Source organism: Drosophila bipectinata, chromosome 2L (genome assembly GCF_030179905.1).
Source record: "Drosophila bipectinata strain 14024-0381.07 chromosome 2L, DbipHiC1v2, whole genome shotgun sequence".
Lineage (NCBI taxonomy): Eukaryota > Metazoa > Arthropoda > Insecta > Diptera > Drosophilidae > Drosophila > Drosophila bipectinata.
Genome location: NC_091736.1, coordinates 17,027,213 through 17,042,799, shown reverse-complemented (window position 1 = coordinate 17,042,799; position 15,587 = coordinate 17,027,213). Strand labels below are relative to the sequence as shown.

At 41.6% G+C, this 15,587-nt stretch overlaps 2 protein-coding genes and 2 long non-coding RNA genes across 5 annotated transcripts; 3 read left to right on the top strand and 1 right to left on the bottom strand.

Moving 5' to 3' along the window:
* The first annotated feature begins 1,088 nt into the window (after nt 1–1,088).
* LOC108132431 (uncharacterized) lies at nt 1,089–8,443 on the top strand. Its single transcript, XM_017251863.3, has 5 exons — nt 1,089–1,437; nt 5,716–6,159; nt 6,241–6,493; nt 6,781–7,073; nt 7,137–8,443. The coding sequence occupies exons 1-5, from the start codon at nt 1,230–1,232 to the stop codon at nt 7,259–7,261; spliced, it is 1,323 nt and encodes a 440-aa protein (XP_017107352.2). The 5' UTR covers nt 1,089–1,229; the 3' UTR covers nt 7,262–8,443.
* Nucleotides 7,102–8,526, bottom strand: LOC138925802 (uncharacterized). Its single transcript, XR_011442022.1, has 3 exons — nt 8,410–8,526; nt 8,317–8,357; nt 7,102–7,236 (listed from the first exon to the last, which is right to left on the bottom strand). It is a non-coding gene; the product is annotated as an uncharacterized lncRNA (long non-coding RNA).
* Nucleotides 8,527–9,007: 481 nt separating this feature from the next.
* Nucleotides 9,008–9,720, top strand: LOC138925801 (uncharacterized). Of its 2 annotated transcripts, none has more exons than XR_011442021.1 (2): nt 9,008–9,264; nt 9,432–9,720. It is a non-coding gene; the product is annotated as an uncharacterized lncRNA (long non-coding RNA). The 2 variants fall into 2 exon arrangements; XR_011442020.1 differs by having other exon boundaries at nt 9,008–9,310.
* A 1,236-nt stretch (nt 9,721–10,956) lies between these two features.
* Nucleotides 10,957–14,776, top strand: LOC108132230 (putative inorganic phosphate cotransporter). Its single transcript, XM_017251557.3, has 3 exons — nt 10,957–11,159; nt 12,963–14,257; nt 14,318–14,776. Exons 1-3 carry the CDS (start codon nt 11,120–11,122, stop codon nt 14,492–14,494), a joined length of 1,512 nt encoding a protein of 503 aa, XP_017107046.1. The 5' UTR covers nt 10,957–11,119; the 3' UTR covers nt 14,495–14,776.
* The last annotated feature ends 811 nt before the right edge of the window (nt 14,777–15,587 follow it).

Sequence of the window (15,587 nt, the reverse complement as noted above, 5' to 3'; positions counted from 1 at the left end):
CACAGGCTTTACAGGTTGCAATATAAAACATTGTATTTTTTGTTTTTTCAGCAATTTCCTCAAGTTACTTTTTGCTGTGCCAGCATTATGTTGTATAATTACATTGGATTTGTATACCCTTGCAGAGGGTATTATAATATTGGTCAAAAGTTTGCAACGCAGTGAAGGAGACATCTCCAAGCCTATACAGTATATATTCTTGATCAGAATCACCTCCTAAGTTGATATAAGCATGCCCGTCTGTCTGTTTCTACGCAAACTAGTCTCTCAGTTTTAGACTTGCAACTTTGCAAACACCCTTCTTTCCTCTGCAGAATCGGTCGATTCAGAATTATGGATTGATGCCAAACCACGAAAAATGGACAAAAATTCTAAAAAATATTTTGTCTCGGGATTTTGATGCAGGATGGTGGGGAATCGATCCAGAAATCGTTTAAGGTACTCCGCTTGAGAATCGGATGAGAATTGGGGAAGATATAGCCATCAATGTAGGCCATATAGGGGAAAACCCCATTTTCAAGAGATCACGAAAAATGGACAAAAGATCTAAAAAATAATTTTTCTCATGCTGATGCAGAATGATGTGGAATCGATCTAGAAATCGTGTAAGGTACTCCGTCTTTATTTTACGTACGATTTAATAATTATACGCTAACATAATATTTTACTTATGAAAAGTTTAGCGGGATTTTGTATTTAAATAACTACTAAAGTATCTCCTATCTTACGAATAGTTTCTAAAAACCGAATTATTTATTTTTTACGTAATATTATTATGAGCTCTAGTGTCACACTGGCATATTCCACAGACACCGAGTTGTAGCCGAATAGTGGCGCAGTCGAGCTCTGTGCAGACCCGGCGCATGCCCTCTGGAGGAGTACATTGGCCGCCCGAGCAGTGGAAATACGTAAGCAGGCTGTGCTGAGGGCCGCAATTCTTATCAATGACAGTGACGTAGATTGTGTGCAGACATCCCGGGGATGGGGGCTACGGGATCGAACGGGGGCGCCGAGCAGACCGGGACTGGGTCTGCAAACGAGGCAAAGCACGGCACGGAATCGGGGCCAGAACGTTAAAAACTGTTGCACTGCGGCAGTAGGACGTCAGTTCATTCAGAACAGTCGAAGGGCGCGAACCTCTAAAAAGAAACCGCTAGGAGCCGCCAGGAGTTGACCTCCCAGTCAAGAATCCTATTTGGGACACAGTCGCCAAACCAGTTAAGAGCATTATGCGACACAACAGCAACTCCAATCCGGTGCTGCAGCTGGCACTGGTCCTCTGCCTCAGCCAGCTGTTTTTGGTCGAGATCCGGGCTGTGCCCGCTTCGGTGCTAGCCCAGAACACGGAGCTCTCCACCAGCGCCAACAACAAGCACCAGCAGCAGCAACAACTGGAGAAGCTACAGGAGCAACAGCAGCAGCAACAGCCGGCAGCAGGTAAGTGAAGTCAAGGTGGGAAAGTTCAGGACCTATGGCGTGGGCGTGCGAGCTCCGCCCACACTCGACGCAGTTAATGTTAAAGGTCATTGAGAAATTTCAAGTTTTGAAAAAATACACCCAGTGTGCCAGCCCCAGGCCAAAATGTGCTTATGTTATGTTTTGTTACCTCTTGTTCTCCGGATGAGGATGCGTGGGTGCGATGGCTGCACTGAAAAAATATTAGTGTTACCTCTGATGTAAGACGAATGAAAATATTGATAAATCTTATGTAAAGTGTTACTATATATTTTTAAGAGGTGAGAAACTTAAAAAGTGATGTAATTGTGTAATATATTTAAAATCTTGATCCATTTTTATCAATTTAAGGATTATCATATTTTTTGCTTGAGCTCTTTCGCCTCAATTTCGGGTCCATCCGCTTGAGTGGCTCCATCTTGGGGCTCATCTCATTTAGCATTTTCCATTTCCCATTTCCCGTCGCCCGTTTTCACCGCTCGTCCTTAGCCGCTTGGCAGGAAATTGCGTAGGTGTTTTGTGCCAGGACGACAGCTGTCGCTGTCTTTTCTCGCTCACTCGTTGCCTTTCCTTCCCTGCTTATTTCAGTGCCTGCCCCCCAGTGGAGGGCGCCCTTTGTCCCTCTTTCTGCATGTTTTCACAAATTTCCATCCTGTGGTTGTTGTTTTTACACTGGCTTAGTGAATCATTACTGTTTAAACACTGTAAAAAAATGTTTACCTAGGAGGTGGACCCACATAAAGGAAAATAAAGAAAACTCACCTCTTTGTGAAAATGGGTGAAAATAAAGACTATTTTATGGTGTAACAAAGAAAAAATGCATGTATTTGTTTTATAAAGGTGTTAGACTAGTGAAAATTTGAAATAAATGCTGGCATATGTTGTCCAGTATCTTTTAAATTCAAAGGACTGGATGTTTTCTCCCTGTGCATTAAGTTCTACACATACATGTGTAGCTAAAAGCGCACCAAACCCACAGACACACATACACGGGGATATATCGCAGTTAAACATCGCGTAGGCGTTCGCCTCACAAAATGGCGGCCAGCCTCCTTTGTGCACACACTCACACACACTTGTGAACATCGGAGCGTACGTGTGGGCCTGTGATGCCTGTGTTGGCCCTCCATTCTGGCAAAGTGTGCGTACGTGCGCGCGATTTCATTTCTATTTTTAGACAGCGAGTTAAGCAAAAGTTTTTAGCCCCCTTTTCTGCTCGCCTAGCATCGCCTTTCACCACATCTTAGGCCAAGTTAAGCCACCATCCCACCAACCATCCACCAAGCGCCAGCCCGGCCTTGATTCAAAACCATGCCAAAAATATACAATACCGCAGGATTTTGGAGCCTTTAAGTTGAAAGCTGGCTGGAATCTATTAAGCCCCGACATTGCCAATTTTTCGTGAACTTTTCGTTACTCTGGATTTGAACGAATGGTGTGCAACACGTTCGTTAGCGGCCACAAGACCGCAGAAACAAAAGGCCAAAAATCAAACAGGCCCACGGCTCAAATGTCAATCGCCCAAAGCGAACGGCGGCCACATCAAAATGTCAAATGCAGGACCTTCGGAAAAAATTAATAAATTGAATTTAGGGTGGACAGCTTTCTGGCGGCCAGTGACTTTAATCCAATTAATTTGTGAATGGGAAAAACATATGGATGCAAAGTCTGCTTTTAAAAATCGTCCTTTTTTTGTAATTCACTAATAGACAGCTTAGTCGTTGAGCTATGAAGAAAACGCAATTATTATAATTTTATTATCCCGTTTTGTATACAAAAATGCAGATTTAAGTCCTTAAGTTCTACGTCCTTTGTCCGCATTTCCTTCATACTTAAGGACACATACTTAGCCCTAATTTCTAAATCTCTGGGGAATCGGAAGCTGCTAAAAGATATCCTACAGCTAGCCATAAATAGATTTATTAGGGCGACGGATTAAGTGCCGTGGTGGTCGTCCTATGGGTGTTGATTGAGTTACATATGGCAGCTTAAGGACTAAGGACTAAGGCAAACAGCCTCATACCATCTGGCAGACTCTTGACACTCTTTAGAATGCAAAAGCCGAGCGGGAACAGGGTCCACCCGGAGTGGCAGGCATTTCATTTACGCACCAGCAGCGGCGGCAGTCAAGTGTGCACATTAAATATTTATAAAAGCAATGGCGCTGGCCCCGGCCTGTCACTCATCGACAGGCCATAAAATATTCAGAAAAAGGTCTCGATCCTTTGGCCATATCTCTACCAGTTCCAGGAATGCAATCCTGGATCCCAATCCTAATTCCAATTCAAGTCCCTGGACCACAACCGCAGGCTCTTGCCATTAATCTCGCCCAAGCCGCAAAAAAACCCAACAATTTTTCCATATGCCGTTGTTATTAAGTTATTTGGTGAAAGGAAGAAGGAGCCTGCAAGGACCAAGCAACAAGGAGCAGGGAGCCCAAGGTTGCCAGGGAGCCTTTCACTTGGTCGTGGCGTTAATTGTGTTCATGTTCATTTCGCGTTGTCTCGAATCGGTTTTTTGAACAGCTGCTGGCTCGGAGGACTCACAGGACCCGGCCAACACCCACTTACATCCACCCACCGCCCCCAAGCCTAAGGCTTAATCTCTGCGCATGTGTGTGTGTGTGTGGAGAGCAAACAACTTGTTGATACTTTTACAGTTCAGTGAACACTCTCATGTCGGCTCGGAAGAAAATTTATACCTCAAATAAAAAAAACAATAACGACAAGGCCGACGTCAGAGAATGGAATTTTCTTGGCTTTTTTTTTTTTATTTATTTATGGCAGTAGCCCCCTTATCACCTCCACTCCCTGCCGTTGTGATGGACATCAGAGAGCAGGACTCTTATAAACACATTTAGCAGCAACTTGGCTTGGTCGCTATAAAATAACTGCTGGTTCTTGGAATCATTTAGCCAGAGAGCACCAGGACCGGCTAGTTGGCCCCAAGGACTCTGGGGCATTGATGACTTGCCGACTGGGTTACGAGTAATCCACAAATGGTGTCACATTAAAGCAACACATTTTGCAACACGGCTAGAGTTTCATGGAGAGCGCCAGGACCTTGGTTCTTGGAAGTAACTTCAGTCGCAAGACAAATATGTCCCAGATGTGTGCCATAATGAGTCAGCACTTGGCTTTTGAAGACTGTGGATTGCTGGGGAATAATTATTTCTAATGGTTTCTAAAAAGTATAAACGGTCAAGAGTGGGCCACCTTATTTCATAGAACACTTTTTTAGTCTGTTTTGACTATCAGATAATGTGGCTAAAATTAGATATCTCTTTTGCTGTTTTTCCCACTGATAAGGTTTTTGGTTTTATGGGTCTCGAGTTCTGAAAACTATGGCTTCATGGAAACAGTGTTTAGTTATTCCTTGTAATAGTTACATCGAATTGTATACCATAACGAAATAAATTTTCTGTTAGTCACCATTTCCTGATTGCTCCAGTTCTATTACCACCTGATGGGGCAAGTTAATAACACATTAATCATTGCGATTGTATAAATCATAACCATTTGGCTATCAGCCCGATATCTCTCTTCCAATAAACGATTATCTAAAGGGCCTCTACCCCTAAATAGATAACACATAATATGAATAGAAATATAAAATTGCTGGGGGCTTCGCAAAACTTTTGTCACGCCAAAGATGCCTGCATAGTTGGCTTGACCATCATGTGGAAGACTCATGTCAAGTGCTAACCAAGACTTAATTGCCGGCAGCTGGCAGAGCTTGAGCCCAATTCAATTCCGGCTCAAACTGGAACATCATAAGACTAATCTGAGGAATTAAGCTCGAACCAATTAGCAGGCCAGCTGTTGCGTAAAGAGCACCCCTTTCGATTGGCTTCTGTGGCAAATATGATTAGAATTAATAAGGTCAAGCCAGTGGGGACCGGTAGGAAAAAACAGGTCGAGACAGGGACAGGGACAGGGAGAGGACAGGACAGGGATAAGGATAAGGACACAGCTGCCGGTGGGTGGCCGCTCCGATGGGGATTACATAAACATAAAGCCGGCTGTCAGAACGCTAAAAGCAATTAGCGCCCGCCGAGAAATATGTTCGAGTGTATAAAACAATTATGGAACTCGTTTGGTGGACGGCGGCTAATTGGTTTTGCGGTCACTGGGTACTTGGTGCTTGCAAATTTATTGAATCAGCCCGGGGAAATGGGAAATGGGAAATTAGAGTGCCTCAAAGTAGGCAACGGAAAATTTCAATTTCAATTTGTGTTCTTCCACCCTTCTGACTTTCTAGTGAAACGCTCAGCGGAGGAGACAACCTCAGAGCCATTGGCCAACAAGAAGTCAAGTCCGGAAATTGTGCCCGCATCCTATAGCAACGCCCCCGCAGCCAGGAGCAGTAGCAACAGTGCCAGCCCGTCGCAACAGGTGCCTGCCGGAGTCTATGCATTGCCCAGCAATGAAGAGATCCTTGCCGCTGTGGCTGCCGCCGCTCAGAATAGTCAGCAACAGGTGCAGGAGGAGCCCACCGCCCTGGAGGAGGCGGTGGCCAGTTCCACGATGCGCAAGCGGGGCATCAACTATGAGTACAACCCGTACCTGCCCGCCAGCACTGTCTCGGACTACGGCAACGATGTGCCCAGCGGCGTTTGGTCCGACGACTACGAGGCGGCGGTTCCAGTTGCCTACGGGGAACGGGATCTCCAGGAGATCGATGACTATGTGCCAGAGCGAAGAGGTTGGTATTATACCACTAGCCACTTTAATACCACTTTACATCTAACAATTATCATTACATTTCTTATACTATTTATTTTAGTAACTGGAACTACTGGTCGCAACAAAGCCTACGATAATCTGCAAAATCTTCTGAATGCCGAGGCCTATCTCGAGAGCATTCCCCTCTCAGTTCCGCTGACCTATGCCAACCGGAACTATAACTTGGATGACCGGAACAAGCGCGGCATCTACTACAATCTGGGCAACTCTGCCGGAAGTGGTTCCAGCAGTGGCAGTGGCTACAATAGCGAAAATATCAATCTGAGCAAATACCGTCGCTTCAACGATATGCGGTAAGTGTATTGGCTTTTATTCTATAAGAAATTTTTTTTATAGCCGGGACTACACTGCGTATGAGTTATATGCTTTGAAAAGGGAGTTAAGTGAACTCATTAAAGATTTCATTTATTTAAGGACAAGAAATAAGGTTGTTTGGGAAGTATAGGGATAAGTATAAAATAAGTGAATGGGTTTTAAAATTAATGTAAACCTATCATTGGCAACGTGGCGTATGAGTGATGTAGTGTTTAAAAATCATTTAATGAAGGTAATGACATTTATTGTTTTTTTTTCATTTAAGCCTGAAACGAGACACCACTAAGCTGAATCCCGCCGATATGCTGGCCCTGGTTGCTCTGGTAGAAGCTGGAGAACGGGCGCGCAAGGAGAGCGACGTGGAGAGCTCCGGACCAGTGCCCATGATTTCTTCCGACGACCTGGAGTACATGCCTCAGGCTACATGGCTAGATGCACCCGTGCAGGCCCAGCCCTCGCTGGTGGACTACTATGGAATGCCCCTGGAAGCCCAGAACCAAGTAATTCCAAAATACGAGTATGTGCCCCGGCAGCACAAGTACAGCGGAGTCAATAGCCGTAAGTTTAATCACACGTTTTAAACCAAATATATGCAAGAATCTTGTCTATTATAATCCATAGGATTTGGGTCCTCGAAACAGCGATACATGGTGGCCAAAAAGAAGCGTTCGGTCAGTCAGAGCCAGTTCATGAACGAGGCAGTGGGCGATCGAAGCTCCAGCTATAATGGCGAGAAATACTATTAGATATCGGTAGCTATCGATATTTTGTAGTAGTTAATGGCGCGATACCGAGAGACCCCCGGGGAATAATCAACGTTTTCTTTGAACATTGAACATAATCCAATTAAATAAATTAAATAGGGAGAGACAAATATCCGAAATTTCCATTTCAATTATAGTAATGCGATAGAGTCAATGTCAACTCGTGTGCAATTTTTATGTAGAATTTCAATTTTAAACAGCTAACAAGAATTAAACTAATGTAATATGCATATGAACATTATATTGTACGTCGCGAACATAATCAAATCAATGTTTTTAGGCAACTATTTTGTCCCACGAAACCTAAGCTAACTTATCTATCTATGGAAACTAAATGTACAATTACGAAAACCCAAACGAAACCGAAACTATCAGTATATACTTGTGTAATACTAATCGAACTAGAGGCTTCCCGACTAGTACAAAAAAAAAGGATATGGATCTATATATGTGGCCGGAATTGGCCAACTTTAATCGAGCTCATATGCGACAATTGTCAGCTTAATCCGCTTTAGTTTAACCAGATATTTTTTCTAAACACGTTTGGAAAGGCGCAAGGACATCGCGCTACTTTCCACCTGTTCTGTGCTACATGAGGTAATCATTTTATAAGGACAACACGCCGACTTGGGGACAAGACGATCAAATGGACATTTGATGAGGATTTTAATCGTATATAACTATACTGAAATACTGAATATCCGCAGCTAACTAATTGGTAATAATATATATAACTATATGTATACAATATGCAGAGTGTCGGTCTAAAATTTAAAAAGTGGTAAACAGCGTAAATATTTAAAATATTTGATGCAGAGAGAGGCATACATTTAATTTAAATGGAATTGTCTGACTGTTTTTTGGTAATAATCAAATATACATACATATGTACTATGGATAAAATAAATTATATTACTTATACGGACATAAACCTAATTGAGAAGTATTTAAAATGCATTATTATGTGTGTGTGTATACAATACAATATGAAATATATTTAAACACTCAAGTAATTTTACAAGAATAGTTTTCCTTACACTTTTTGGCCTTTCATTTTACGCCTTAGGTTCTTTGCGAGCTTAATTTGAAACTTGAAATACAATATATTTGTTTACCAACAACTGATTTACCTTTAAATAAATATGTTTTTGGTTTGGAAACCAATCAAGCACTATTTAATATCTGGGGGCTGGGGAAAGTAATGCCATCGGGGAGGACATTGACCCGGAAAATGCCAGAAACTTGAAACTTGAAAAGCCATTTGAATGGGGAATCAGTACAATTAGGTTTCCCTTCAATAAAATGTGTCAATTTGGCTTACAAGAAGTCTGAAGTAACAATTAGTGGCTTTATTTGGGGGCAACACAGGGAATTGATTTTTCAGAAGTGCTAGAAATGGCGCAGCAACAGCTTCTCAATGAAAAACTCATAAAATATATTATTCCTCGACAGTGTCGGTTGTCAAGCGAATCCGGGAAAAGTTAAATAATTGAAAATTGGGAGACAATTCAATGAAAGCCAATTAACAACTAAAAACACACCAAGTGAAAGAATAAAGAGGCGACAGCCATCGAAGTGTGTGCCGAAAATTTAATAAAAACCAATTGGCCTCCCCACACGCGTTGACATCGACGGAAATTCAACAGGGTTTCATCATCACTATGATATTCTATGTTCTGGACTGGAAACCATTTGGACTTTATAGTACTTCTTTAATGTGCCATGGCAAATCCAATGACACCGGTGCATGTCCAAGCAGCCATGAAGTCTCCTATTGTGGCCAGGAAAAAGCGGCTATCTGCTGGAAAATTGAAAACAAAAAGTTCTGTCCCGGACGCTGGCTGGGTACAGCTTAATAAAAACAAACCCTCAGACCCTTGCCAGCAATAAACAATACCATAAACAGTACGGCAAATAAACAAAACACATTGAATAATGTATCGGTGAGGTCCAGATACTTAAGTGCATTTGTAACTGACTGCAAGGTACCCTTTTTTTATTCTATACATCTAAAATGTGGTACTTTAAGTTGTAAGTTGGTCTTTTTAACAATTTCCTCATGGTTTAATATATTGGAATTAGTAATCTTTACATAATATCTTATCGCATTTTGTAAAACTCTTAAGTACTCTTACCATTTGGCTCTTTGTAGTCCTAATTTTCCATATGGCCAAGGAAAACTAAGTAAATACAAACAACAAAGAAAGTGGCGAAACGGCAAAAAAACGGCCATTAATATGTATGGATGGATAACGAGTGCAGAGGCACTGGAGCCTGAAGCTGGAGCTGAAAAGTAAGGGATACGGGCTTGAATGGCATTTGCATATTTCATCAGCAAATGAGCAATGACCAGAGAGGAGTACGCCACAGTAAAACACAACAAAATTATTCACATATATATTTTTGAAAATAAATTCCATTCAAGTTTCCCTTTCAATAAACTCGAGCACTCGGGATAAACTCTCGTGATTAATTTTCAATGGGAAACATTTGTTTTAGATATTCCCCCCACGGGCAGCACGATTTCGCACCTCTTATCATGAGATCGGAGTCCGCGAAAAATTTGTGAGCTTAACGTTAATTAACATCCCAAATAAGAAATTAATTTTTATTAATAAATGCTCGAAATCACTTGTCTTAAATAACAATTCAAATGTGAATAGAATAAAACGCGGCATCAAAAATATATGATTTTCTATTGGACCATGATATGATTGTTTGCCAAGTTTATACTAATTTTATGCACGCGTTTTGAATGTTTAATAACTTTTTGAGGCTTGGATGGTCTTTAATTTTTACCACATCTAGACGATATGGTATTTTGACGATTCATACCAAATACATACACAAATATATGCCTCTATATATGTAAAAATATAATTTCTTGTTCTAATAGTGATGATCTAGAGATGTTTATAAATATATGTACATACTTGTATATAAATATATGTTTCGCATGTATGACATTAGACTTTGTTTTCCTTCTGTTTTTAATTCATTTTTTGGATCAGTTTTGGTTTTGGATTAATTAACAAAAAACAATTTTTTTGTGTATATGTATTTTAATATAAAAAATGCCAATGATATAAGAAAGTATAGCACCCAAGTGGAATTTAAATTAAAAGCTGACATGCTTAAGACTCATAAGTTAAATCACAGATTGCTATAGCTTATCCATTCATGAATCGTTTTGAAATTGGCGCATTGGTATGCTCATAGAGTGCGTGGGCGGTGTGACAAGTGGGTCAAAAATAGCAGGACCTATTAAATCTATGAAATGTAAAAAGTTCAAGTAGCTGAGACACTTACCTTGTTAACCAAGATCCAAACCTCACGCAGGTCGAGTCAACGCAATCGAGGGAAAGTCAAATGAAATTTATTCAGTGCGGCGGGCGGGCGAGGTGGGGCTGTTGACTGGGGCACTACCGGTATGGGAAGTATTTCTAAGATACCCGGCTTGCGAAACGAACGAATTCCGAGTACGTCGAGACACGAAGCCATGGAATCTAACTACGCGCCGGCCGACAGGCAAGCCAGAGAACAAGATCCCAAAAATCGAGACCCACCACCAACGACCCGAAACGCATAGATATAGATACGGCGGGGTAGCCAGTTCTCCAAGCGAACTCGAATTCATGGGGAATTTTTTGGGGAACGACGCACAAAAAGCGAGGGTTCCTGCAAGCCGTTTCAGTTGGCGAACAACCTTCTGTGGCGACGCACGCGTTGGAATCGGGTCGTCAGTTCGGTTCTTGGATTTAGTGTTTTAAACATCGTGGATAATTTTTTATAACTAAATATTTGACAAACTTGAAAGAGCAACGACAAATTGTCTCAAAGATGCCGGAGGAAGTTGCCGCCAAAGGCAGCATTTTGGGCAGTGAGTATTTCCGCCGCAAAACAACAAATTGAAAGAGTATCTCCCCATCTGGTACCATTTCAAGATTGCATCCGACAGATGCATCATCCGAAAGTGCATACGTGCAACAAGTGGGTGTGCGGAATGGGTGGGCGTGTGACGAAAATTGTTGGCAACTGTGCGAAATTTCGAAAAAAAATCAAGGACAAAATGAGACTTTGACCTCAAAGCCGGCTCAAAGGTCGTTCGTATGCGTGAGACCCAGAAATCTTCCTTGGACGGAACATAAGTGCGTGTGGTTGTGTGTGGCGCGTTTGTGTTTGTAGTATATCCTTTATGTTATTGGGTTGCTGTGGCTTTTTTAGACTGTCGCCCACGCCAGGCAGCATATTTGATTTGTTTTTGGCATTTTTATGTCCAGGGCCCGCTGTCCGGACAAGGTCAAATATATCTAACAATATTTGCATATATTCATTCTGAAACAAATGCGAAGATAAACCGGCGCGGTGCTCTACAGATTCTAAACGTCACGAATCTCGCGTGGCCTATCCTAACAAAAATAGAAACCGCTTGCCAAGCTTTTAGAATGTGTAAATAATAAAGTTTATTGTACATAAAAATACGAATAAATAAATGAGGCTCCCTCCATGTGGTGACTGTAAACAATTCGAATACAAAAGTATTGGCTTAGAAAAATCTAGCCGCTCAAACGCAATAGAGGCCCTTATGGTTTTTTAACTTTCTTATCAAGTTAGACAATGTAAATACCATGGTCTGTTCAATTTACAAGCCCTTGTGAATCATTTCACACACATCAGACACATTTGACAGATGATTTTGTTAAATACAAGTTTCTAAACAGAATCAATAAGAAGAAATTATCCAGGATCGGTGGTTCCTATAGAACCACTCAAGAGATTAACTCAAGCACTCGATCTTTGCCATCGCAATCCAACTAATCAAAAAAGTAAATAAGTCTGGAAGCGTAAAAATATGAATAGCTATTAAAAATTTCCAATAGGCCAAGGTAAATAAAGATTAGGCTTAAAAAATGAGGTATCTACGAAGTAGGAATGCCCTTTATTAAAAACTCTAAAGAACCAAACAGAAGAAAACATTTCTTTCAAAATCCATTTTATTAAAGTCTTGACTTGATTAATAGCTCGAGGAAGAAAAGAAGGACTTGTTTACACTATAAGGGTAATCCTTAAGGCAAACACCTTCGATGGAGCAATTATCAAACATAAATAATTGTGTTGCCAGCTCCGAAGGCCCCCTCTTGACAGCCGTGAAAGTGAAATTGAAAATAAAGACCACAAATTTATACGACTTGTTATCGCAACGTGCGCATATAATTGCCAGACGTGGTGCCCCCGCGGCTCCACTGCTCGAGTAGGAGGGTGGATTACAATCGGTGCGGTATCGATGCGCGTGCTAGGGACTGATATACTGACCCTACCCAACTGCCACTAATCAGTGGCCAAACTTTGGGTGGAACTCGTGCCACAGTCAGCAAGCCCCAAAATGTGTCATGTCTCCTATAGCTCCCGTGTTACTTTTATGGTAATTGCTTGTTGGACTTCTTGCAATAGTTATTTTTACATTTCAAAGAAAAGGGAGAATAGAAGCCACCAGGAACCTAATTCCTTAATTTGCTTAAATGGAATTCATTAGCATTCCATATCAATGTTGAATGAAACTCGTCGCACAACAATTAAACTGGCCAATCAATATCGCGGAATTAATCTAATTCAGTTGGCTTCACACTTTCGCAAAACAATATTCCATTTGATCGTCAAATAATCAATCTATACTCTCTTCCAGAATGTGTGCCCTCCCGCTACGTGCTGGCCATAATGGGGTCCATTGGCATGGCCATCGTCTACGGCCTCAAGGTGAATCTCAGTGTGGCAATGGTGGCTATGGTAAACCATACAGAAGTCCACCGTCTCGCGTCAAACAAATCAGATAGCCACGCAAACAGCACAAATGAATATGAGGTGTGCCTCCCGCCAGGAGAATCCAGCGGAGCTGGAGCACCTGCCGCGCAAGATGGTCCTTTTGTCTGGAGCGAACCCCTACAGGGCACCCTGTTGAGTTGTTACTTCTGGGGCTATCTGGTCTCACAGATTCCGCTGGCCCACGTCGCCGAGAACTTCTCGGCCAAATGGGTGATGTTGTTCTCCGTGGCCATCAATGTGGCCTGCACCCTGCTGACTCCGGTGCTTACCAAATTGCATTTCGGCGGACTTATCCTGATGCGAGTTATGGAGGGAATCGGAGGTGGAGCCTCTTTCCCGGCTATGCACGTCATGATTGCCTCCTGGGCCCCACCCACCGAACGCATGGTCATGTCCACCATCATCTACGTGGGCACTTCCGCCGGCACTGCTCTCTCCATTCTGTTGGCCGGTGTTCTCTCCGAGCAGTGGGGCTGGGAATCAGTCTTCTACGTGATGGGTGCTCTCAGCTGCATTTGGATGGTTCTCTGGATTATTCTCGTTCAGGATAATCCCAACAAGCAGCGATTCATCAGTCCCGAGGAGCGGCAAATGATCAATAGCTCCCTTGGCACGGAAGTAAAGGAAGACCACCACCCGGCTGTGCCATGGAAGAAGGTCTTTACGTCCATTCCATTCTGGGCCATCCTGATTGCTCACACTTGCAGCAACTTTGGCTGGTACATGTTCCTCATCGAGATTCCGTTCTACATGAAGCAGGTCCTTAAGTTCAATGTGGCCAGTAATGCGACCCTGAGTGCTATGCCATACTTCCCCATGATTATCTTCAGTATTTGCCTCGGAAAACTGCTGGACAGCCTCCAATCCAAGGGCAAGATCAGCACCACCTTTGCCCGCAAAACCGCCACTTCTATTTGCACATTAATTCCCGGAGCTTGCCTGATCATTCTTTGCTTTATCGGATGCCGTCACTACGAGGCCGTGGCCGTCATGTCGGTGGGAATTGTGGCCATGGGAGCCATGTTCTCGGGTTTCCTATCCAACCACATCGACATTGCCCCCAACTTCGCCGGAACCCTGGTGGCCCTGACTAACACTGCGGCTACTCTTCCCGGCATTGTGGTGCCACTCTTTGTGGGATATGTGACCAAAGGAAACGTAAGTTAGATGTCTCAATCGTTTTTCAATATCATAATTCACCATTTTTTGTACTTTTAGCAACATATTGGAGCCTGGCGTATCATTTTCGGAGTCACAATAGTATTGTTTGCTATTGAGTTTCTAGCCTTTGTTATTTTCGGTTCAGGAAAGGAGCAGTCCTGGAACAAGACATCAGAAGAAAATAACAAGGACGAAAAGACCCCGCTTAAGAACATAACCAAGCTTAAAACCTAGATTAAACTACTCTGTCAATATTATTTCAAAGTGCTGCTTATTTCGAAGTATTTTGGATACAGCTTGCATCTAATAGAGAGGTCATCACTAGACTGTATATACCAACTACAAAATGTAATTTTTTAGTTTTTTCTAAAACCCTAAGATGTTGGAGTCGAATTAAAGACTTCTAACATCGTCTTGGTTATCACAGACTATTCTGCGGATTAAAAACTCAGCGCCCGATCAATGTACTTAACACTCTTGATTCATGTCTAAAAATAAACTGATGTCGTAGTGGAATTTTTTTGGTCCTTATTTTTGGGTATATGAATTGGGGAAATATGTAAATATGGAATATGTAATATGGTTTCAAATAAATATACCAGTCTCAAGTAATTCCATAAGTAATATTTTGATTGATACTTGGATGATTTGAGGTATATTTTTATCGGTATTTTATTATATTCTAAGATTGTTTTTGTTTTAAACCGATCTAATTGAAAAACACTAATACCTTGGTGTTCTTAAAAGAAAACCTTCGGTTACCTTCAAAGGTATCGATTATTAGTTCGAAATTAAGGAAACTATGATATCATCATCTTTTCGATTTCATCAATTCGATAGGTATTTTCAATATTATCATTTCAATTGGTAAATATTTCATAGAACACGACACGACCAATGTTGAACCCGACACGCTAAGCTATTTAAAATAAAAAGTACTAAAGTATCTATTGAAAATTTAACAGAAGTGCGAACCTAACATTTGCACCCTTCCAATTTTTGGAATTTTAGAACTAAAATTTTGAACTTCAGACACTTTGCCGCCTCGATAAGCATATCGAATAATAACAACTCGATAATTTCGCAACTCTAAGGCACTCACTTGCAAAGACGATGTGTAAACCGTTAAAAGATTTTTATATTTTAAAAAAATGTTGAAAAGAATAGAAGTAAAATCATCATACAAGAAGTTATGAAAAGACTAGGTTAGATATGTTTCAAAATTGTATACTATTTTCATGCTAGCGTTTTGAATAATTACACTTTGAATGTTTGATTGTTTAATAAACGGAAGGTTCTTAATTTGTTAATTTACCACATATATATG

Bases quoted from the DNA above. Each gene is read 5' to 3' on its own strand.
- LOC108132431 (XM_017251863.3), top strand. From the start codon at position 1,230: ATGCGACACAACAGCAACTCCAATCCGGTGCTGCAGCTGGCACTGGTC. The intron at 6,494-6,780 runs GTAAGTGTATTG...TTTTCATTTAAG, and splicing joins CGTCGCTTCAACGATATGCG to CCTGAAACGAGACACCACTA. The intron at 7,074-7,136 runs GTAAGTTTAATC...TATAATCCATAG, and splicing joins GTACAGCGGAGTCAATAGCC to GATTTGGGTCCTCGAAACAG.
- LOC108132230 (XM_017251557.3), top strand. From the start codon at position 11,120: ATGCCGGAGGAAGTTGCCGCCAAAGGCAGCATTTTGGGCA. The intron at 11,160-12,962 runs GTGAGTATTTCC...ACTCTCTTCCAG, and splicing joins CAAAGGCAGCATTTTGGGCA to AATGTGTGCCCTCCCGCTAC. The intron at 14,258-14,317 runs GTAAGTTAGATG...TTGTACTTTTAG, and splicing joins GATATGTGACCAAAGGAAAC to CAACATATTGGAGCCTGGCG.